The 24,845-nt window shown below is 48.6% G+C and overlaps 1 protein-coding gene across 18 annotated transcripts in view; it reads right to left on the minus strand.

Annotated features, from left to right (window-relative positions):
• SHANK3 (SH3 and multiple ankyrin repeat domains 3) overlaps window positions 1-24,845 on the minus strand; it is a 374,153-nt gene that overhangs the window by 56,994 nt on the left and 292,314 nt on the right. For all 18 annotated transcript variants that reach the window (XR_014317924.1, XR_014317925.1, XM_082764921.1 and 15 more), the window contains one exon: window positions 17,300-17,424. Coding sequence is in view for 16 of the 18 variants with exons in the window: in XM_082764921.1 (XP_082621047.1) it covers window positions 17,300-17,424 (125 nt within the window). In the remaining 2 variants the exon portion in view is untranslated. The remainder of the gene's footprint in view (window positions 1-17,299; window positions 17,425-24,845) is intronic.

The following is a 24,845-nucleotide window of genomic DNA, read 5'->3' on the forward strand; positions in this document are numbered from 1 at the left end:
TGTGGATTTTCAATTGTTTATACCTTAGTGAGACCAGGGATGAAAAAAGGTACCAACATGGCCAGACAGCTTTTTGCCCAATGTGTTTCAGAAGTGCCCACAGATGGACAACTCCTAAGCAAGCCGTAAGACACCAATTTGCGTTGTACAGCGCAATTTCATTCCACTGCTGGGCAATCCTTGACTGATGAGCAAAAAAGCAGCAGCAGAGAGAGCAACACTGAGCTTACAAAGCACCCTAAGGACCCAGCCATGAAAGACAAGAAAAACATGACGCTGGGCACTAAGTGCTAAGGCTCAGCGCTACACTTGTCCAGGGAAGCTGACCTGACGCAGTGACTCTGAAACATGGCCAGAAGGACGTCAACCCGCAGCCACAACCAGGCTGGCCAGAAATGTGCCAGAGCCACGTTAGGTTACAAAATCTGCCAAGGAAAGCTCGATCACTGGGGTGTGAATGTGAATAATTTGGCCTATGGGAAAAAATAACATCTCTGCCGCTGATTAGGAGAGAGGGAACAGCACATTAAAGGTCTTTCAGTGACAACCGCAAAGTATTAGTCACATGTTGCCAGGCCTTTTATGTGAAAGATGGAATAAAACCAGACAGGTCCGCAAAAACAGGAAGCTGTAGCTAAACCTGACCCGCAGGAAATGACATCCTGCAGAAAGCTGGTAAGAAAAGCAGTCAGGAGGCTAAAATAACACAGGAGGTCAAGAACGAACACCATGCCACGATACAGCAAAGCTAATCACAGAGGAGACTGGTCAGACAATTGCATGCACCATAAATTCAAAACTGCATCGACTCAGTATGGCACGGCAAGCTGCATGTTCCAAGACCACAGAGCTGGTTTTATAACCTATAAGGAGCTGAGGTCTCATTAGCAAGCCAGTGGTTCAGGATACTGCTCAGCAGTGGGAAGGGAGATCTGGCAGCAGACAGCACCTTTCAGCCTACCTGCAGGCTGCTGGATGAAGCCACAACAGCCAGAGACCTCCGGCGTGAGGCGCCTGGCAGGGAGAAGAGGCTGCGGTTTGCTGATGATGCTGATCTGCTGAACCCGGAGAATATCTTAGCCAAGACATCCCCCCGCCTTCCAGCAAGACTGAAACGTCAGAAATGCATTCTCAGGAGCACAATACCATCTCCCACAGGAGGAAGAAAAGTACTTAGACAAAAAGAGGAGGCAGCGAAATGAACAAAGCAAACTGTTTCATCTCTCTGAACAGACCCACTGCACGGAGGATCCCTGTCATGCAGACAGCCCTGGGCTGTCTGACGACGTTCGAGTGACACACGGGAATCGCCTGAGACACACACAAAAATCAGTTTTTGGTCCCAGTCTGTGAAGTGCAGATATTAATTTTCAGGACTGGCAGCTGGGAGTCCTCCCCTTGAATTAAACACTCCAAGCACTTGCTGGCCATCAAACGGGGAGGTGTGTCAGAATGGGAAAGATCAGACACACAGTGGTAGAAACATGACTAGTTTTGATCCATCAGTCGAGAAAAACTTCCAGTTTCTTGGACACAGCTGCCTGACGAGGATGCCCAGCTCTTGGAGACACACTTTTGGCCTGGAAGAAAGCCAAATCAAGAATCAAACCATGCAGAAAGTGGCTACAAAACATCCATGCTCAGAAATCTGAGGATGCTATGTCAAAGTCTGTGGCCATTATAAACTGATGCAACTATTTTTTGAGTAGCTAAATGATGCAACAATGCTGATGAACTCCAGGAGGACCCCCAGGCTGAATGAATGTGCATAAGGTGGCAAATGGGTCACCATGAAGATAAATGCAAAGTACTGCATTTAGGGAAGATCCATCGGAACCATGCTACACAATGCTGAACATGGAGTTGGTGGGTACAGCTCCAGAAAGGTTTTGGAGCTGATGATGACAGCTCTCGAAATCATGGGCATGGTGCATAATAGCAGCCAAAAAAAAAACGTACCACTAACCAACAAAATACATCAGAATAGAGATGGAAAGAAGGCAGGCAATGCCATTTGGGGCTATGCTAGTCCTGCACATGCAAGCCTTCAGAGCTGTGTGTGGTTCTGGATCAGCATCTCAAGGGGGAAGTGGTGGAGCTAGAGAAGGTCCGGGAAGGACAGCTAAAATAGGGATGTAGCAACTGCCCTACGATGAGAGGCTGAGAACTCTGGGACTCTCCAGCTTGGAGAGGAGAAGGCTCAGAGAGACACATGGCCAAGGCTTACAAAGCCTCCCAAGGCAGTGGATACTGTAAATGCAGATCTGCTCTTCACCAAATGGCGCAGCATTAGAAGGAGAGGGCTCACAATGAAACTAGTGGCAGACCAGATACAGACAAAGTGAGTCTTTGTCAACAGCAGGCACTGGTCTTCCAGATTCATGGAATGGGAGGCCATGGAGGTAGACAGTGCTGTCAGATTCAGAAAGAGATTAGATGAAGACCTGGAGAGCAGATCCATGCACAGATACTAACAGGACTGAGCAGGATCGTTCCTGCTAATGTCCCCAGAACGATGATGTTGGATGCTGGAAGGCACGCGGGAATGGACAACCCAAAATGGCCAGGCACACGTGCTCTCCTTAAGAGCATCTTCTAATGCTCCCGTCACAGCCAGGGAACTGAGCTAATGGACCATTAATCTGGCCCAGCAGGGCATTTCATACTTTCAGTCTGATCCCTTTCAGCGGTTGACAAGGATACAAAACTTCAGCAATCTGTCACAGGAGAAAGCCAACCGTACCCTGGGCTGCACCAGCAGCAGGGCAGCAGGGCAGGGAGGGGATTGTCCCCTCTGCTCCGCTCTCCTGATACCCCCACCTGGAGCCTGCGTTCAGCTCTGGGCTACAATGCTGGTGAAGGGCCTGGGACACAAGTCCTGTGAGGAGCAGCTGAGGGAGCTGGGGTGTTTGGTCTGGAGACGGGGAGGCTCAGGGCAGACCTTATCGCTCTCTACAACTGCCTGAAAGGAAGGTGTGGGGAGCTGGGGGTCGGCCTCTTCTCACAGGTAACTAGTGATAGGACCAGAGGGAATGGCCTCAAATTGCACCAGGGGAGGTTCAGGTGGGAAATGAGGAGACATTTCTGCTCAGAAAGAGCAGTCAGGCATTGGGACGGGTTGCCCAGGGAGGTGGTGGAGCCACCGTCCCTGGGGGTATTCAAGGAGAGGTTGGACGTGGTGCTTAGGGACATGGTTTGGTGGTGACATTGGTGGGAGGGGTGTGGTTGGACCAGATGATCTTGGGGGTCTCTTCCAACCTTAATGATTCTAAGATTCTGGACTCTTAATTACCCAAATGATAGGAACCAGTGAGAAGCAGTTTGGAGAAATGCACATTGTTAATTTAAATTAGAAGGGCTGAGTTCTGAAGAAAGACTAAAACGACCACACTTGTGCACTACGTGGTATCTGTACCTTCCTTATGTGGTATGTCTGTACCTTGCAGTAGGTGAGTGCAAGTAGGTGAGAAGGAGAAGGCTGACCTGACAATAAATCACCACAGTAGTGCAAATTCCCAGGAATAAGAAGAGTTTCTTAGAGGAATGTCAGCGCTGAAGCCTGAAATAAGGTTCTTCTCCAGAGCTCTGTTATGTCCTTCTACCAGGAGAACACCTGGTCCAACAACCAGGAGATGCAGACTGCTAGACAGAACCCAGGGCCATAAATCTTCACCAGCAGGAACAAACCTGGATGCCACTGCATGTTCTGATTGCCAACTTTGTCCCTTCAGTGTTTCAAAACTCTCATGCTGGAGAAAGCTTCCAAGATACTCCAGATCCTAAGTCACTCCTTTTGGGAACTTGAGCTCTAAATTCTTTCCCATGCCTCCCAGGCAATCTCATTCTCTGGGCATAGCATGTACTGGTGCAGAAATGCTTTGAAATGGGATTTCGCTGAAATTCATGATCACAGTTATCCAGGGGAACTTCTGTATATACACGGAGACCTGCCATGAGCAGGATCCCCAGACCAGACCCCCCACAAACGAGGCAATGGAACTCAAACCTGATCGAATTTAAGATGACCCTGCCCATGGCAGGGGGTGGGCTGGGTGATCTTTAAGGTCCCTTCCAACCCAAACCACTCCGATTCCACGAATTAAACACCTGTGCACCAGGGCTCCTGCCTTCATGTGCTGAACAAGATGGACTCCTTAAGCCTCCCAAGCCTTTTTTCATGTTGTGAATCACTTTGAGGCCCTTGTTCGAACTCCACTCAGTAACTTCAGATTCATCCCGTGGTGTGAATTCCTTACTTGCACAAAGTAATGCTTTAGTAATCTTCCAAAGCTGCAACTAGATATGTAAGTTCACATAACTCTTAAAGCTTATCCTTTACATATACAAACAAAACATCTCTGCCACATCCCACGCAATCAGCTAATGTTAACACAATTATCTTGGAGAAACCCATGTCTTTTGCTGAATTACATTTTCCAGGGTAATCTCATACTGTGTAACCTGCAATCCTTGCTTGCAGACACGTTACATTGCATGGGCTGCTGGAATATGGCTGCTTCGTCAGGAAAGCCCGACCATTCTGCAGCAGTGACTTTACAGGTAGCTATTCCCCCACCATTTGTGACACCTTCAGTCCTTACAAATGCAGCTTCTTTGTCACTATTTTGAAACAGTGATAGAAGTGTTGAGCTGCAGGAATCAAAAACTGAAGCCTGGTTGGGAATGGCTCCACGCACTGGTACCTTCTCCTTAGCAGATGCTCTCTGAAATGCGCCACTGAATGATTTTGTAAAGAATCTAAGCCATACTCTCTCTGTTAATTCCACTTAATGTACGTTTATTTATACACAAATCACATGGCTATTAAGGAAGTCAAAACATGCTATGTAAACGCAGTCTTCACTTTAACCAGTCCTATGATGCTGTCAAGAAAGGACAGCAGGTTTATTTCCACTTTCCATGGAACCACCCTGTATTTTACTACCTGTATTTTCCTTCCCTAAATTCTTTGTCGTGTTTCAAATTTTTCTTTATTTTATGCAGCACTGGTGTTGATCTAAACAAGCTGTAGTTTCCTGAATCACCTATTTTATACCTTCAGAATATTAGAATAGCAACAGCCCTCTACCAACTCTTTGAAATTTCATAGATTAGCAAGATTTTGAGGTATTAACATCAGTGGTTCAGACAACTCCTCAGCAAGGCTCTTTTAGACACTTGGGTATATGTTATTCAAGACTGTTAATTTGAGTATGTTTATTTTTAGCAAATACTATCTCACTTTCTCCTTGGTTACAGCTGGGAAACTTTCTGTTCCAAGCACATCATATGGATAGATACATCCTCCTGATTTGTTCCAAACTCAGAACAGAACATTTTTACTTTTTTTTTTTTTCACCAGAATATGCAATTTTATCATTTGCATATAGAAATGGATCTCTACCAGATTTTTTTTTTTTTTTGCCTCTAATGCTTAAAAATTTCTTATTATTTTTACATATTGGCCTTTGATATTTCCTTTGGCTTCCCTTATCAACCTCCTACGTACTTTAGCTCAAATTATCTGCATTTCCTTCCCTTTTACTTGCTAACCTTTCCAGTAAGAAGGGGATACTGTGGCTATAAGTAATATTTAACTGCTCCTTCATTATCTCACTGAAGAGGGGCGATGTCTTGCCCAGCAGTTTTTTTTTCTTCTCCTGACTTTTGGGCTGCATTTAGCAATGCGTCCTCAAATAACCTGTAGATTTTCTTCATTATGTAAAATTGATATACCCAAATATCAAAAACTGAGATTCAGAAAAATGACACTCTCCCATCCTCAGGAGAAGCTCACAGGTTGCTGACATGTTCTGCACATGTAAGTTAAAGCAGATCATGACCATCAGATCTACTACTACTCCTGCACATTTTTATCAGAGCCATCAATTCTTTTTTTTTTTTTTTTTTTTTTTTTTTTAATCGTGTCAAATGAAATTAATAGGAGATTACAGTATCTTACACCAAGAATATTTCACGAGTGACAGAAGAGGTATTCAGAAAATGCTCCCTGGCTCAACCAACTTCTGACATGTGGTTTTCTCCTTACCCATACGGAAAGGCAGCCAAGGCGGTCTCTTCAGTACCAAACAGGCACAACCCCAGACCAGGCAGAGGTTTATACACCTGACTGTTTGGGCAGCCATATCCCAGGTCAATTGTTAATTTCAATTTTCTTCTAATAATGCTTTTGTACAACTGTATAGCATAGACATATATAATGAAAATATCCACAGCTTTATATCCATATTTGTATTTGATGTCCATAAGTTTTGTGCGTATATGCACATATGCATGTATAAAATGAAAATGTACTTCCAAAGGCTGTTTACATCACTACTTACAGGCTCCTCAAGGAAAAATCCAAGTATCTAAAGATGGCCAGGCTCAGAGGAAGGTAAAGAAGGCTAAATACTGCAGACAGTATTCTTGAGTACTGGTCAGATAAGAGAAGACTTCCAAAATCCCATGCCCTGATAGGTCAAAGCTTTGACAATATACCCTTCGTTATACAGCTAGTCCCATACCTGTGGCACTTCCCCTGCCTGATGTTGTCCCACTGACTCCATTATGCAGGTGAGCACTAATTGCATAAGTGTAATTGCCCGTGTGCATTTTGTTCTGGCGCTGAGCATGGAAAGGCAGTCATTTGGGTGCCCTATGTAGTATCTGCCAGGCTCAAATTCTGCTTCATTCAGAGATATCTCACAAAGCCCTCCGCTGAGCTCTGCACGACCCCTTTATCTTTGCAGTTTGAAAGCTTCCCTCAAGAAGCAGCACATCTTCATACTCCTGCATTTCACCCAGCTAGATGATATTCCAACATCCACATCCACTCCTCCTGCCTTTTAAAGATTATCTGCCAATAACCAGAGCATTGTCCAAAAGTACTTCAAACTCTGATGTATGCACATCCGAGGGCTCAAGCACCAACGCTTTTTGCCTTAGCACTGTCTGTAGGATTTGCTGTCCCAGTCTGTCTGAATGTAGCATGAAAAGGAAGAGCCCACCCCACTCCTATACTTGTGCCAAACCTTCCAGTTCCAAGTGAAAGGGCCCAGAAAATGTGCACTGGATCCGTATTCCTAGGAAAATGCAGTCCTGATCAGGTAACCTTCCCTTCTCCTTCAATTCTCCTATTTACGTGCATCCTTCCTCCATGGGTCTGCCATGCAGCATCACCAAGTGAAGAAGCTGCAACAGGAGACTGAGTTCCCAGCCAGGGAGACTACAGCACTGCTCTCCCCAACCCTGTGTCTCACGTGCAGGCCGCAGCACTGGCAATGTTAGTGTGGTACACGACAACCTTCAGAATGGAGACACCTCTCAAAGGCAACCTGGAGGACATGAGCCCTGCTGAAACCCTGGAGAGCTGCTGGCAGTTCCACCCCAGCTACCACACACAGTCTTCCACTGTGCTGCTCTCAGTAAGACAGCCTTTGCACTCAGATCCTCCCTTCTCAGATACTTCTGCTGCAACCCACGGGAGATGAGGGCATCTTCCCCCATGATTCTGTCAAATGGAGAGTATTTGAAAATGGAGAGAGCTCTGACTTAAAAGGACAAAGCTCAGGCAAGGAACCAGACACAGTTCAGTTCTGCTGGGTGACGCTGTCCTGCAAAAAGGTGGGAACCTTATTTATGACTTTGCTCATTACCCTAGTCAACGTTACTGTCACAGGGAAGGCGTACTGGTGATACACCCAGGAAAAACCTGCAGCTCAAATGGGACTACAGGGCTTTGTGGCCAAGGGTGATGGAAATATAGCAAGAGCATGTTCCAGTTGTGTTGTCAACTGAGTCTGTTTGCAAAAACTCTTCTGGTTGAAAGAAAGAGCTGCTGAGGAGTGCACACATCCACCAAACCAATGTCTGGTTTGCATCTGATGCTGCCAGCTACAATTCAGCTTCCTTGATCCAGGTGCCTCCAGGCACCATCTTAAGGATGATGGAGGACTACCAGGAAGGGAAAGTCTCTGTGACCACAAAAGGGAAGAACACCTTTGTGAGCACACTTGCTGATGTGAAAAGAAGGATTTTAAATTAAGTTCATCAGAGAATGGGGACCTGAGCCCACAGATTAGACAGGTATGGAGGAAAAGGTCCACAGGGGACATTCATATTCTTGCCCAGAGGACTGAGCATCCAGAGACCAGGTTCATTCAGGTTCCCAGAGCACGGACAGCAAGCAGAAAGAACTACACATCCTGGTGTGGTCCCAGGGCTACGAAATGGTTAGACTCACTGAGAGTCACTGAGGACAGCCCTCATTCATCAGGAGGTGGCCACAGCTGCCTGTAGGCTGTTCGGGAAGGACAGGGAGGTGTCCCCATGTGATGGAGCTCCTGACTGCACTGAGCTGCAGTGTGAAGGCACAGCGGTGCCTCCTGAGAGCCTCTGGGTCCAGGCAGGGAAGGGGAGGGATGCTGGGTCTGTTACAGATACCCAAGAGGAGGTGGTGGCTGAGGCTGTCCACAACCAGCTAGGGAAGTCTCGCAAGCCCTCATCCTCTCCACGATTCTGACTACCCGGACATCTGCTGGGAAGAAAATGAATCACTGGAATCCAGGAGGGTCCCAGACCACTGGTGACAATCTGCCAACATGAACACTGGAGGGGGTTGTCAGAGCTGACCCTGCTTGACTTGCTGCCCACAAACAGGGGAAAACTGGTGGTGAATATGAACACAGGGCAGCTGGGGCTGCAGGAACTGCCAGAGGGCTGTGTTCAGGATCTGGAGGAAGGCTGGAAAGGTGAGTAGCAGAATTAGGATCCTGAGGTCCAGGACAGACAGTGGCTTACTTAGGGAATTGCTGGCACATAATTCCTGGAAAGCAGCCACAAAGGGAAGGTGGTCCAGACCAGAAAGGAAGAAGGATCTGGGCCCAGTTCACATGACCAAAAAAAAAAATAAAAAAATAAAAAAAATCAGCCTATAACTACTTGCAAGGCACCTGGAGATCAGTGAGCCAAACTCTTCGGGAAGTAGCAGATAATGGAATGAGCACAGCCAGCAGCCACAAACTGCCTTGGGGCATCCAGGCTGGACTTGGACCTTAGGAAAAAAATTCCAAGCAGAGTGGTGCAGCCCCACAACAAGTCACCAGAAAGTCTGCAGCAAGACAACTCTGCGTGATGGGAAGTAAAATAAAATGCATATTCCTTGCAGAGACTGGTCAAGTTATACCACCATGTAAGTACAGTTGATGAACAGTCACAGTGTGGCTTTCTGGAATATGCACAAGATAAAGCCAGGCCTAGATGAGTAGCACAGGGTCGGGTGTATGGCACAACACCCTTGCCTACTGGAATATGGCTTAACACACCAAAAATGATGGCCTCTGCAGTGATGATCTTGAGGCAAGCCTTAGCACTGTGATGAAACCTTGTGCTACTGAAGTTCTTGGCCCACCATGAGCTGGAGATGACTTCTGTGAGCCAGACTGACTGCACTGAGAGAATGAGATGGGGGAAACGAACCAGATCTCTTCCTGAGGCAATGGAAAGATCATGCTCAGAAACATGTCCAAAGGCTGAACCTCCAAAGGTAAGTGTTGTATCAGGAGGGGTTTCTTTCCTCCATGTGTGCTGGTGGAAGACTGCAAATGGCACCAAATCACGGCTACCTCAGGATCACTTCTGAGTCTCCAGAGAGGTCAGCACCTCAAAGCATACAGACACCACGAAAGTCTCTGAAGTCACCCTGGAGAGGCATTGCTGGTTTGTCAGGGCTTTGCCACCCATAATCCCAAGAAGTACCTGTGATGATTGCACATCCAGCTATATTCACAGTGTTGGTAACACTCCGAGGTCAGCAGTTCCTCTGAGAGAAACCCCCGACAGCACAGAGAGCACATACTGAGTGCTCCACGGAGCGGCTTCATGTTTGGTATTTCTCACCTGCAGTGCTACAGAAAATGTGCTTTTTGCCAAGAGTCTGCAGTGCTGGAATTCACTTGACAGAATGTGCTGTCTATAAAATGGGCACCTACCCCAGAAAAATTGCCCTGCAATCCCTGTCCAGACAGGGAAGAGCTGGTCAGTGAACCCGACAGACCTTGAGTACAATATGTCACATCCTAAGGCAGACCTCAGGTTAGGTCAGATGAATTAATTACTCCCTGAATTCCACCATCACATTTATTTGGATTCTGCAGACAGAATTGGCAGCCTAGACAAGGCTCCCAGATGTAGCCACCCAGGTACGTGCAGCCTGAAGAGAGGCGAGATGAATCCCACCACAGATCTCTACCAAAGGCAGGGAATTGAGATCACCCGCAACTCTGTTGTCACAGCAGCCCTGTGGGTAATAGGACCGCAGCTGTATTTAGGAAATTAGAGTGCCCCAGGAAATGCTGGCACCTGGAAATGTGAACAAGAACATTGACAAGCCAGTGTCAGCCAAGCTAACCAGAGAAAATCAGCCACACAGCTTCATGTGAGAGTTGGCTTCCAACCACTCTACTTGGAGCACATGTGATGGAAGTACAGTTAGGGAGATGCTGAGTAAACACTGAGGTTACTTATCCAGTTATTTCTATACATAGAAATAGCGTGGGAGGTGGTGATCTCAGTGCTGGAAGATCAAGGGCAGAGCTCAATGCCTCTGATCTGTCTGCCCTAAGCAAGCAGAAGCCCTGGAACTTTCTGTCCCTTCACATCCCCGAGCAGCCCCTACCAACCAACATGACAGTCAGGCCTGCCTGTGGCTGAGCTGAACCACACTCACCACAGACAGGGCAGGTTCGTCACTAAGAAGAGAGTGTGGCCTTTTCACTGGTGATGAACCGGTGCTCTTCCTTTGACCTGAGGATATACAATCACTTAACTCAGTTCATGTTTTTGCTTTAGCGTTAAGAATCTGAAAATAGGATCTTTTTGTTCGTGGATCAGCAGATAACAAAGATGCTGAGCAGGTACTGCTGAAATTTCACCTGGGCTGTTTTTCTGGAAATTTGGGTAGATGCACTTTTTGAAGCTCAGGGCTCTTGCTAGGTAAATGAACACAGCAGGAAGCATGCCCACCTGAAAGCACAACCAGCCATGCAGTTTGAAGCCAAACAGAGTGGCCGTGTATACTGGGTCTACGTGGCAAAGGTTTGCTAGACGAGGGGGTGCAGGGATGGCTTCTGTAAGAAGAGTCCAGAAGCTGACCTGTGTTAGATAAGGGCCAGCTCCAGCTGGCTCCAAAAGGGACCCACCACTGGCCAGAGCAGAGCCAGTGAACGATGATGGCTGTGCCTCTGTGAGAGCAGACTGAAGAAAGGGGAGAAAAACTGCTGGGGAACAGCAGCTGGGAGAGGAGTGAGCACCAGTCCTGCAGCCCCCAGGTGACTGCAGCAGGAGGGCCTGTGGAGAGGCCCCTGGTGGAGCAGGCTGTCCCCCTGCAGCCATGGGTCCCACATGGAGCAGATCTCCACGCTGCAGCCCCCCCATGGGTGGAGGAGCCCCCGGTGGAGCAGGTGGATGTGGCCTGGAGGAGGCTGCAGCCCATGGAGAGCCCCCGCAGGAGCAGGCCCCAGGCCGGAGCTGCAGCCATGGAGAGGAGCCCACATGGAGCAGGGGGCTGGGGGGAGCTGCTGCCCACCCGTGGGGGACCCGTGATGGAGCAGTTTGGGACTGGGGGATGGACGCCATGGGACGGAGCCGTTTGGGAGCTGCTGCCTGTGGATCAGTAGGATCATGTAGGATCAGTTCAGGAAGGATGGCATCCCGTGGGAGGGACCCCATGGGGAGCAGGGGCAGAGAGGGACTGAGAAGGAGCGGCGGAGACAAAGTGCTATAGACTGGCCACAGCCCTCATTGCTTGCTCCCCTGTGCTGCTGGAGGAGGACATAGAAGAGGTGGATGTAGTGGGGCACGTGTTTTTAGTTTGCTCATAGTTTCTCACTGTTCTAGTCTGGTAGGCAATAAATGACATCGATCTCCCTATGCTAAGTCTGTTTTGCCTGTGATGATAATGGGTGGGTGATCCCCTTGTCCTCATCTCAACCCTTGAACCCTTTCCAACGTATTTTGTTCCCCTTTTTCTTTGAGAAGGGGGAGTAGGAGAGTGGTTGTGGTTGAGTTCAGCTGCCTAGCTGAGTAAAACCACCACACCATGGCAGGACCAAGGATGGAAAAGGGGGTTATGAAGTAAATGAAAAATTACATCCTAGAGTGAGTAGCAGCTCATGGAAATATGCTGAAGGACTGCAAGACTGACAAAAGCAACCCAGAACAGAGGGGCTGCCAGCGTTCTGAGTTCAGCCAGCCTGAAGGACAGCACATAGGCAGGAATGCTCTGTCCAGGCTCATAATGGGCATGAAAGCTGCACTTCACGCACCTCTCTGTTCTGGTTGTGTGATATGCAAAATGATCCGTGCATTCCACCTGTCCTGCTGTCTTTATTCTCCTCAATGTGTCAGATGCCCACCACCCCTCTCATAATCAGGTGCCAGACATCTTACAGTTTCCCTACATGCTTACAATCTAGACAGAGGGTAAAATCTCAAGTAATAATGGAAGTGCGTTCTGATTCCCACCCAAAATACGCTGCAGCAAACAAGGGCTGAGTCAACATACAAAAGCAGAAGGTTCAGCGCTTGTTACTGATGCATATGGCTTGCTGGGATTTAAAAAATGAACCTTTTCAGTCCAGTACGATGAAAAGGCTTAGGCTTCCGGAGAGAGAGCACTTCAGGAATGACAAAGGAAAAGAGAAGAAGCAAAAAAAAAAAAAAAAAAAAAAAAAAAAAGAGATGGTATCTCTGTGAAATAAGAGCAAGGGCCAGATATTCCAGTCTATTATGTTATTTAAGAGTTGCAAATGCTTCTTGGAAGGTCAGGGACTTGGCTGCTGTAAGGCCTCAGCAAAATTTTAAACACACTTCTAATACTTGAATTTCTGTTGATAGATGGCATTGCAGGACTGAGGTTGCTTCCTTCCACAGCTCCAGCTTCTTCTGCCACAGCGCAGAGACACGAGAGGTTTGGAGGCGAAGACGCACGAGGCAGCCAGGCAGCCCAGCCCAGCCAGGGCTCTGTTAAAACTGGGATCAGCAGGAGACAAACCCCAGTGGCAAAGGGAGAGCAGGCAGAGCACGTGAATACGTAATGCCTGCAGACACAATGGCGCGTTATTACTGTTAGATTACGCAATTAAAGGCTAGTCACCATAACCATAAAGGAGCAGAGAACAATGGCATGTGGAGGAACCCAATAACCTGGCCAGTGCTAACGGAGCACCCTGCCTCAGCTGCTCCCAGGGCTACCACAGGAGGAGCCTCGGCCCCAGCCCGGCACCGACACCCACCAGGTGAGCTGATGGGAGGCTCTCTCCAGGCCACCCTGCAGACCGAGGGGCATTACTGAGGGGCACAGGACATGTTATGGGCTTCCAGAAGGAACATTCTGGGATTGTGCAAGACCTGCTGAGATCAGTCAAAGGACAAAAAGCTGGAGAAGGGGGGATGATGCTGAATCAGGCGAGAACAAGCACAGGAGAATAGAGGGAGGAGATGTGGAAGAAGCCAGCCGAGGGTAAAGAGGTCACTGGTCAGAACGACCAAGTGTCTGAGGCCAGCTTCTGGCAGGTCCAGTGCATCAGGAGATCCAAGCACCAGCAACTGGAGTGGGTCTCAAGGGTTCACATACTCAGGTGCCAGTAACCAGCAATCCATATTGTCTCCAGGTATGCATATATGCATATAGTCTGTGTTGACAGGCTTTCGTTCTGATAAGTCAGTGGGGAGGACACGGTCAGGCCACCTGTCTGATTGTGCCTGCAGCATGTGATGCATTTTCTCATCTGTGTGGCAGGCTGTGTGCCTGTGGGTGTATGGTACTATGGTACATCTGTACGTGTCCCCGCTGGGAACACATGCTAAACCTTGCTGCTGGCTGAACCTGGGAACCTGGAGCTGCAGCGGCCTTGTATTTCCTGCGTGACTTAAAGCTCCCGATTGTTACCAGGGAGTTGGCACTTTCCTGCTTCAAGATTATCTTTGTCTATTCTCCCTGGAGGTGTCTGATGAAATTTTCCACCTTCACACAATTAGGCAGAAGTTTTACAGTATGAACAGAGACCAGTTTCACTGGAGAAAGTATCGGGTGAGGACACCAACACTAATATGTCCGTGCAATTTTGATCTGAATTTAACACATCTCTAATACATACACCTGGACAGGTTGATGAAAATGTGTCTTAGAGACCCGTATGAGGCTCCAAGCCATATCACAGAATCTCTCTTTCTGAATATTGCTCTCGGGATGTAGCTTTACATTGCAGCAGAGGTAATGTGCTCATTCTGAACCCATTTCCAGCTTTTCTTCCCAGGGACAACACACATGCTCACTGCTCCTCTTGCAAAAGATTTAATGATCCTGCAGCCACAGGGGAAGTCAGCTCTCTAGCTGATGGAAGGAAATGGTAAGCTGCTGAGGGCAGGTTACCAGCTAAATACACTTGTTCTGCAGCTGAACATCCAAATTGGGAGGGAGAGGATAGGGACTGTGAATCTCAGCCACAATGAGGCTACTGTGCTGCAGTACTCACCTGCTCATCCCACCCCAAGAGGCTTTATACACATCTGAAATTCCTCCTTGCTTTACAATGTTTTTAATACTAGGTATCAGAAAAAGGAGCAGCTCTGTATGATTTTGTCAGGTTTATGCCAATTGGTGTTTCACCGTGTCTCTTTAGAGGCTACAGAAGACACACTAACAATGCAGATGACGCTGCTTGCAATGGTTATTTGGGTCGAGCAGTCTCCGCCAGCACCCCCCAGCTCACAGCTTTTGGGTGATGTTCGTGCTGTAAGACCGTGCCCTCACAGCACACGGCCCCCTTCTCCCCTTCCTGCTCTGGTCACCAGCTGTGGGTTCACAGCAGCACACAGCCCCACGTCCTCCTGCCTGCTGGCAGCAACAGGGTGCACGTGGGCACGGTGCCGCCTGCGGGCGTTTCCACTTTGCACGAAGGCTGCAGCACTCAGTGCCTCACCACAGCACATCACGACTGGTCCCCTGCTCTTGATGTAGGCTTTCCAACAACCACTCGTTCAGCTTTGAGTCTCACAACGGAGCCTGAGGCACTTGGTCTGGAGGGAGCATTCCTAGAAAGAGCCCACAGAGTAGAAAGATCCCACAGAGAAGGGGGATCCTGGTGTGCTGGGCAGCTAGCTGCCTGTTACAACGGGGATGACCACCCATCGAAGAGCATTTTTCACTCTAAGCTTCAGACTGTGGGCTGAGTTGAGGCAGCTGGGCTGAGCAAAGCCTCACCACCGCCTTCTCCAGTCCCAGGAGCACTTCTGCAACTGGTACAAATTCACAAATTCACCTACACCACACACAACCACAACTTTTATCTTCACACTGGACCAATGCAGCTGTAATATACTGCATTACTGTGTTTAAAGCCTTATGGTTTTTGCATGAGAAAACATAAGAAAGAAAATCCCATGGCAAGCCTGTCCTTTCCCTGACTGCACACAGTCTATTCAGTGTGCACTGTTGCATACTCGCTGCGAGAAACCTGACCACACAATTCACCTCTGCTTTCCCCATGGCGTTCCCTTTCCCAGCCCCACCTTACACACACGGCTGTTTCACAGACTCAGTGTCAATTCGGCATCACTCCACCTCTTCTGCGACCGTTGCTCCCTTGGTAGAGGCAGGATTCGCCTCACCCCGCTGCCTGCACTGACACCATACATGCTCCGTTTGGAGCAGGCTCCCTGGGAACCCTTTACAATGTCGGCACAGCAGCAGACATCTTGACTGAGTGATTCACAAACATTTAAATCTTTTCTTAACCACCTTATTGCAACAGCCTTTTCTCTGGCTCCAAGAAATGCAGACTTGGCCTATTCATACTATATCCATTTGGCTTGGATTCTGAACATAATTTTCATTTTCAAGTACCACAGTAATTTCTCCTACACTTCTCTCCTATAGCGATGAAAATCCCCGTACACATTAACAAATTAATGTTATCACTCTCTTTCAAATCACTCCTTAGAACTATCCTCTTCTGTGTTCACTAAGAGATGAAGCAGCTCTGATAGGCAAGGACCGGTCCCTGCAGCATTATCTCCCTACCTAGGGACAGCGAGCACCAGCACTGGAGCACTCACGTAGTCCCATGGGTGCATCACGGCCATCACCACTGGTCCTGAGCATACGTGTGCTCTGTACAGCACCTAGCAGCACCTCCTGTCCTGCCCCTGCTGTCTGGGCATACGCTAATACAAACAGGAACAGAATAACGATGCAGCCAAGCTGGGCATCAAGTGAGCGCTGCCACTGCTGGAGACCTGTGAGCCACCTTCAGAGCCCTTCCGTGGTTTTCTCCCAAATCTCCCACCCATGCCTCAGGCAGACTGCAGGCCATACTCCACAGAACCTGCCAGGAGGCACCCAGCGTCCTCCCAGCCCACCCCAGCCCCAGCAGGGCCCCCCCAGCCAGAGCCCAGCCCCACGCCCAGGTGGGTTTGGAGACCCCCCAGGAGGAGACCCCCCAGCCCCTGGTCCCAGTGCCAGGGCTCCAGCCCCCCTGGCCCAGAAGTGCTGCTGGGGGCCAGGGGGAGCCCCTTGGCTGCAGGCTGCACCCGGGGCCTCTGCTCCTGCCCTGGACACCACTGGAAGGAGCCTGGCTCCATCTTCATGTGTCTGTATCCACCTCTCCACATGTACCACACTGTATTCCCCCTCTCTGTAACTTGCTGCTTAACCCATTGGCCATTTTTTAAGTGTGAAATTGCCAATGACTCTAATCCTTGCTTCTCTTTTGTTTTAAACAAACCCAGTCTGCTGTGACCCTAGAGCAGAGTGGAGGCAGGACACAGACTCCAGCAGGACTTTCTCAAGAAAGAAAAAGTGCCAAGTGGGAGATAGACAAGAGCAGAGCATTATGTATTTGCTAAATCTAATTCTTCTCTGTAGACCCCAATACTTGTACCACATTGGGCAAAACTGTAATAAATATCAGTACAAAAGAATCCTGGCAGGCCTCCAGAGAGGACATCTAATGAGTCTTTTCTCTGACTTCCATTTTCCCCATAATTTTAGTTAGCAGAAGGGAACCTGTCAGCACGTTTTCTAGCACAGAGAGCATGTATCTGCTTGAATTATTGTACTGAAGAACATTTTTTCATCAAGACATCCAGGCAGCAGACATTTCAATAGCAATTATTACCCAGCTCTCAAAACACCTTACAAAGGAAAATAATTTTGTGCACGATGTTGGCCCTTGTGCTGCAGACGAAGACGCTGCTGGCTGCCATCAGTCACTCTCCCTGCCGCGTCCGGGCTCACCTCAATCAGAAAGTCTCCTGTGCGAAGCCCTGCTCTCCACGCAACGCCTTCCACATCCACTGATTCCAGGTACTGGAGCGCTGGGAAGGCTGGGGTTGGGGTGAACTCCTCAATTGGGGTTTCAGCTACAAAACACAGAGAGAGAGATTGAGACAGTGTGGCTAAGGGTAGGTAGAAGATTGCAGACAGTGTCCAGGAGCCTAAGAAAATCCCCATACATTGGTTTAGAAAGAACACTCATGCAAGGCTCAGCTTGACTTCAGTGCAGGAACCAGAGCAAATGCTACATGGCTGCAGTGTTCATTGGATTGAATCCTGAGATAGCCCCGGAGCCTACCAGAAATGCGCACCTCCCAAAGTCATGTATGTTCCCACAAGGTCCTCATTCACCTCCCAGCACCACACACAAAACGCGATCAACGTCTACAAGCAGCGCCACGAGGGGTGGAACTTGCTCCTTCTGACTCGTAGCTACACAAGGGATGTTTATGTCTGAGTTAGAAGCTCCAGGACTCCCTCACAGTCAGCAGAGAAGAAGATGTGCCAACCACCTGTGACACTGAAGACGCCAGCCCTAGAGCGGAGCCCCTCGCAGTACGGGACCTACAGGAGCCAAGGTGCTCAGCAGCAGCAGGCCGCCTGCTGATCACACCTGCATTAGGCAGATGAACCACTCAGGTTGAATGGCATTCCTGGCAGGAAAACCTGCTCCTGCCCCCAGTAGGAACACCCTGCCAGGGAAGGGACTTCCTCAGGTAGACCCAGGCAGTGCACTTGTACTACCCAGCCTCAGCCCATTCTGTATTACTGCACGCCCGGGGTGAAGGGGTTGTCCACCTTACAGCAGCTGGCGTGATGCGTGCTACCTTGTGTGATGGGAGGAAGGAAAAAGCTTACACTGTCTGTTTATCGTGAGACTGTTGCAGGCTTTCAGAGACACCAGATCCATGAAATAAATTAAGCAAAAAGGCCACAGCTACTCTTTGGGCAACTGGACAGTCTCTCTGAAACTCAAGTGGCACCAGAGGGGTTGCCGTTCTTGGCTGTTTCAGGGACCAGTCATGATTCTCCAAGAATTTATTTTCCCCTTCATGTATTGTGAAGAGACTTGTTTAACTATGTGCCTGCTTTTGTGCAGAGGGGATTTCTGTGGAGCGATGCAGGAGCAATACAGTCAGTGAGGTCTGCTTCACCAGGCCTTAGGTGACCAGAAACACCTGAAGGGGACCCTGGAGAATCACAGAATGGCTTGGGTTGGAAGAGACCTCAAAGTCCACCTAGTTCCAACCCCTGCCACAGGCAGGGACACCTTCCATTAGACCAGGCTGCCCAAAGCCCCATCCAGCCTGGCCTCGAACACCTCCAGGGATGGGGCAGCCACAGCTTCTCTGGGCAGCCTGTGCCTCGCTGCTCTCTGAGTGAATTTCTCCCTAACCTCTAATCTAAATCTCCCCTCTTTCAGTTTAAAACCATTCCCCCTTGTCCTGCCACAATCTGCTCATGTAAAAAGTCACTCTCCACCTTTTCTATAAGCCACCTCTAAGTGGTTTTCCAGGCTGAACATCCCCAGCTCTCCCAGCCTCTCTCCATAGGAGAGGTGCTCCAACCCTCTGATCAACCTTGTGGCCCTCCTCTGGACCAGCTCTAACAGCCCCACATCCTTCTTGTGCTGGGGGCCCCGGACCTGGATGCAGGACTCCAAGTGGGGTCTCAGAAGGGCAGAGCAGAGAGGGACAATCACCTCTTTCGACCCGCTGAGACCTTTCTAATGAGCCTTTCCTCATGGCATGCCATCTCATTACTGGCTTCCATGTGTTACCAGACAGGCGGGCTTTCCTAAAAGTCTGCTCCTCAGAGAAGAAAAAGGCAGAAGTAACCTTTCAGAGAAAAGCGCTTCTCAGCACTATGGCACCCAGCCACACATTTGCACAGCCTCCTAGGGAGGATCATTCCCAGTCCTACCTCCACCTAGTGCCAGTCCCAGGACTAGAGTGGGGATTGTGCTTCAGTGAGTTGCACTGCATTGATCTTGGAGCCGATCTCATCCAGTAGCAGCCTCAAATGTAAAGCTCAAGGTGGGCTACCACATACAGGAGCGCTCAGCAATGTTGTGGGGGATTGCAATCCTGGAACCCCGTATGTCAATGAACCTGCTTTCCCTGTCTGCACAAACAGGAGGTGATGTTCCAGGTCACCTGTCACACAGAAACATAACCACCGACACACTGGGAGTAAGACATGGATGAAAAACCTAGGCACGCTCTGACTGATCTGCACTCTCCTGAACAAAGAGACACACCGGAGGGTCAATGGGTGGGTTTCATTATTCCTTCCCACCTGCAACAGCAGCTTTGCTCAAGGCCAGCTGTCGAGACACATTGTACAGCAGAAGTCCTCTCCTATAACAGCAGCACAGCACTCGTTCTGTCGAGTAGCTCTTGAACGTACTTAAACCACCAGGAGGAGACAGGGTTAACAAGGCGTTTTTTTCTAACGATGCAGCCTATGTCACGCACTAAAAGACATTAATTAGTGCCTGAAACGTCTACATTTTGGCTAGTGACCAATGGCTGGCTGACAGCATGGCACTGCACTTGCACAGGGTCAGAATAAAAGCCTGATGCACAGCTGCTGGCACTGATGGCATTGGTGCGGATTGTCTCAGTCCAGTGCTCTATACAAGCAGTAAGTTTAAGGCTGGGGTGCACAGGGAGTCCTGTTGTACTTCATGTTGTCTCAAGGACAAGGTTGGTTAATACAGGAGCATGTGGAGGGGCTTGCAAGCCAGCACCGAGAGCAGCACAAGGGACTCTGGGAGCTTGGCCGATGGCTGACACTGTGGCTCTCTGCAAACGGTGCAATTCTCACACATTCAGGAGAGAAGCGAGAGCTGGCTGTGACAAACGGAATGGTGAGGACACATCCACAGCTGCTCGAACATGAAGCAGCTGACTCAAACATAAGCAGAGCCAAGGAATTCAAAACAGAGACATGCTCCCCAGCCCCTGGCCAGGCAAGCAATTTGGGGGCCTGGTATGTGAGTTGACACTGAAGGTTCCTGCTCAGGACTTTTGGGGGGAGTTTTGGAGCTGTCTTTTTCTCGCATGAATCTTTAGTTCACACTGGATTCACAGTCTCCATTCAGAAGAACCAAAGGTAAAAGAACATTCTTTGCTAGTGAAAGGACAGCCACGTACAGGATGCACTGAAGGGTCTAGGCCAAGAAATCAGACACCAAATGTCTTCTTCAGTGGCTGATGATGCTTGAAAAAAACATTTGCCCCAGACATATGCAACAAGCAAGCCAGAAAAAACAACATTATCTAGTCTGATATCATGCATGACAAGGGCCAGAGCCTTCAGCAATTGTTCCTGTAGATCCACCTCTCACCTCAGCTGATGTTTGCAGAAAGCATGCTTTATTTTTCTGAACAATATAGATAATGAAGTAGTGTATCATCAGCTCTGGACAAGTTATCCATCACTCTATTATTAAATCAATGTATTTAAGAACTGCATCAAAACCCTTATGAAGCAGAAGATTTAATAACAGAGTCAGCGGATGACCTTGTCCTTAGATCTCCTCCGATGTCAGGTCACTCCAGTAAATGTAACCTACATCCTCTTAATTGACAGATGGCCATGCATTTGTGCAAAATGTATAGTCAGTTATTTTATACAGACAGATTATTTCCATCATTTTTCATAATACTTTTAAAAACTTTGTTTACAATTTTACACAAGATTTGTTCTGCTAAATCAGATAGCCATCAGTCAGCACCAGAGCAAGACAAAGTTTGCCTGACAAGATGCTATTTTCTCAGAAATAAACTGAACGATCTGATTATGCTTAGATGTTTTTATTGACTGCATCCCAGCACAGCGTTCCATGACCTTCTTCCTTTGATGGATCCTAGCTTAAACTGGCAAGCAGTAGACAAGTCATCCTACCTATTTTTAAAAATGCCAGCGTAACATTTGATTTCTTCAAATCCTTCAAATCTTCCCCAGTGTTAAACTCAACTTCTTGGATCACTGTTCACCAGCAAGCTCTTTCAATAATCTGAATTTGGAAGAACCACCAGCCTGACCTTGTTGCAGATGGCAGCTGCAAAACAAGGTGCCCATTACCTTTTGTTAAACCCAGGCCCAGAGGAACACAAGATTTAAGTGGAGCAAGACCTTGTGTATTGCCTGAATGTCTGAAAATTAGAAAAGGGGAGACTGAATGTAAAGGGGCTCTCTGAATGTAAAGTAAATTATTTATGTAATGATAACGTGACACACAGTCCCTGCAGAATACCAGCACTGCACTTTGCAAAATGGAGCATCAACATGACATCCCAGTACTGCCCTCTTATACACACATCACAATCAAGACTTGAAAAGGCCGAGTGGAAGTGCTGATCCCTGGGGAGGACAGCATTGTGCAGATGAGAGTTTATGTGGTTTCCCAGCCAGAAGGAGCCTAACATGCACAAACCACCTATCACAAGAGGCATGAGACAGACCTGTCCCACCAGGCTCACTCCCGCTGTGTTCCCACAAATGTCCAGCACAACCCAGAGGTGCTTGCTGCCCCTGTGCATCCCCAGGTGTACCAGGAGGAAGGAAAGTGAGTGCCCATAGCAAGGCAAAGAGGAGTGGCTTTGGGATTTGGCTCTGTTCCTCCTGTTCCTCTGACCTGCAAGCATCAGCACAGTGAGGGAGCAGGATGGAGGCCCAGAATGGGAGGCCCAGAATGGGTGGGAGCATCAAGCTGTGGGCCATGGGGCTGACTAGGGGAGAAACCTTAAATTATAGCTTGGAGTCATTTGAGGGTAGTTCAAGGATGTGGTTTCCTCATTGGCAAACAAAAATATATAGGGAATACAAGTAAAATTAACCTAGGAGAAACAGCCTTATAGCCAATTTTGTCACCTGTACTATTGATGTGCTATGTGAGGATGATGGGTAGACCATTTTCTGTGCGCTGCAAGTTATATCTGCAGTAACTGCATGCCACTGTACACAATTTTTAAAGTGTCAGTAATGCCTTAAAAAGTCAGTAAACAAGAAAATGCATCCTGAAGTCAGAACTGTATCCTCATGAAAGCAAATACTGGAAGGAGAATTTAATAAAAGAAGAAAAAAGCTGAAAGAAGAAGCGACCAACTCTCATGTTACTGCCTGAAGTCCCAATACTTAATCACAAGGAACAAGAAGCTCTAGAAGGGACAAGTAAATGTGGATTAAACCACCCCTTCTCCATGCAGAGAATGAGAAGATGTGCAAGGGCAACTGCTCCAGGTGTCTCCATCAGCTACATCAGGCAGTAGGCGGAGGAGCTGTGACCTCTGGATGGAGGTACAGTCCAGTACTGGATTTCCCATCTGCCTCAGTACTGCAGCATTAAGGCAATAAAGGGGAAATCTACTCTTTAGCAGTCTGCAACTGTACTTTCTTGTTTCAGATCTTTCTGTTACAGCTGCTTTTAGTTATTCTGTCAAATATATCAATACTGTGCTTATACTTGCTCATTACTGAATCTGATCTGTACTTTTCTTCAAAAGAGCTGCAAAGGGAGAAAATGCTCCCACAGTAGTCAGTAATTAAAACAGAATCACAGAATCATAGAATATCCTGCATTGGCAGGGACCCACGAGGATCATCGAGACCAACTCCTGCCTCCGAACACGGCAACCTAAGAGTTAAACCGTGCATCTAAGAGCTCGAACAGGCTCAGTGCCATGTCCACTTCCCTGGGCAGCCCATCCCAGTGCCCAACCACCTTTGGGTGCAGAACCTTTCCCTAACACCCAGCCTGACCCTCCCCTGTCCCAGCTTCATGCTGTTGCCTCTGGTCCTGTTGCCAAAGAGAAGAAACCAGCGCCTGTCCCTCCACTCCCTTCGTGAGGAAGCTGTAGATTTCCTTCCCTCAGCCTCCTTTTCTCTGGCTGAACAAACTAAGGGGCCTCATCTGCTCCTCGTACGTTTTGTCCTCTAGTCCTTTCACCATCTTTGTTGCCCTCCTTTGGACACTCTCTAATATTTTTATATCTTTCTTATGTCGTGGAGCCCCAAACTGCATGCAGTACTCAAGGTGAAGCTGCAGCAGTGCTGAGTATAGTGGCACTATTGCTTCTTTTGCCCAGTTAGCTACATCACTTACAGTGCACCCCAGGGCCCTTTTGGCCCTCAGGGCTCACTGTTGACTCACACTGAGCTTGCTGTCAACCCAAACCCCAGATCCCTCTCCAGCCACATGTCCCCCAGTCTGTACGTACATTCAGGCCTGCATCGCTCTAGGTGTGGAATCTGGCACTTGCTCTTGTTAAATTTCTTACATTTGGTGATTGCCCACTGCTGCAACCTATCAAGATCTCTCTGTAGGGCCCCTCTACCCTTAAGGGAATTGACGACTCCTACCAAGTTGGTATTGTTCACAAACTTACTTAGTGTGTGCTCAGCTCCTGTGTCCAGGTCATTGATAAAAACACTGAAGAGAGCAGACCCTAACTGACCCAAAACATTGAAGAGAGCTGACCCTAAAAAGGAGCCCTGGGGAACCCTACCAGTGACTGGCTGCCAGCCTGGTGCAACCCCATTTACTATAACCCTTTGAGCCTGACCCGCCAGCCACTTGTTTGCCCATCGTACTGTGTCCAAGTCCAGCTGCACGCTGCATGTTTTGTCCAGAAGGGCCCAAACCTGCCTTTCTTTTTAAGTTGATGGGTACTGGGCACATTGTTTTCTTGTAAGAAACAGAATTAAATGTAATGTTGCTAGAAAGCCCTATGAAGCACCTACAAACCATGCCACATTTAAGACACCTTGGTGGTGGGGATGTCTCCTTCCAAACCACAGCTGAAAGGGGCAGAAGCACCCCTGCAGAATGCTGCTCCGCAAAAAATGAAGTGTGAATGGAAAATTCACTGCTGTGGGAGAAACTCTGACCCTCACTGTCACTCCTCTGCCCTCGAGGCACTCTGTCCAGCCCAGAGCCAGGAAAACCCGTGCTCCTCAGGGGCACGGAGATGAAGAGCTGCACGAGATGTGCTCCACAGGCTGCCCATGCCCAGTGGGATGCAGACATCTGAGCACCATCTGCACAAAATGCACCTTCTGAAACACCTGGGAGTCCGTGCTGGCCTCACACGGGTGACAGCCCGGTGTTTCCCTTCAGCTATCTCTGAGGTTTGGCCATTTCTAGCATCACTTCCCTTTAAACACCAACGAAACCCAGCCGTCCCTCTCAGCACCACCTGTAACTTGCTCAGCCTTCTCATCGCTACCTGTCCTGCTGTGCAGCTCCTCACATCACATCTGTCAGGACTTCGACCTCCTGTCCTGTCAGCTTCACCTCATCGTCAGCCCAGCCACAAACAGAACAAGGCACCAGAACCGTCCACCACATTCAGAGCCTGTTGTAGCCGCAGTAACGAAGGAAGAAGTCGCCACATGCTCTGTACACAACTTGGGAAACCCAACCTCTGGTCTCTCAAAACGGCCCAGGCCAAGCCTGAGTGCAGCAACCCAGCCATCCCAAAATTCAGCTTGGAACCAG

Source organism: Aythya marila, assembly GCF_965140915.1.
Source record: "Aythya marila genome assembly, chromosome: 1".
Lineage (NCBI taxonomy): Eukaryota > Metazoa > Chordata > Aves > Anseriformes > Anatidae > Aythya > Aythya marila.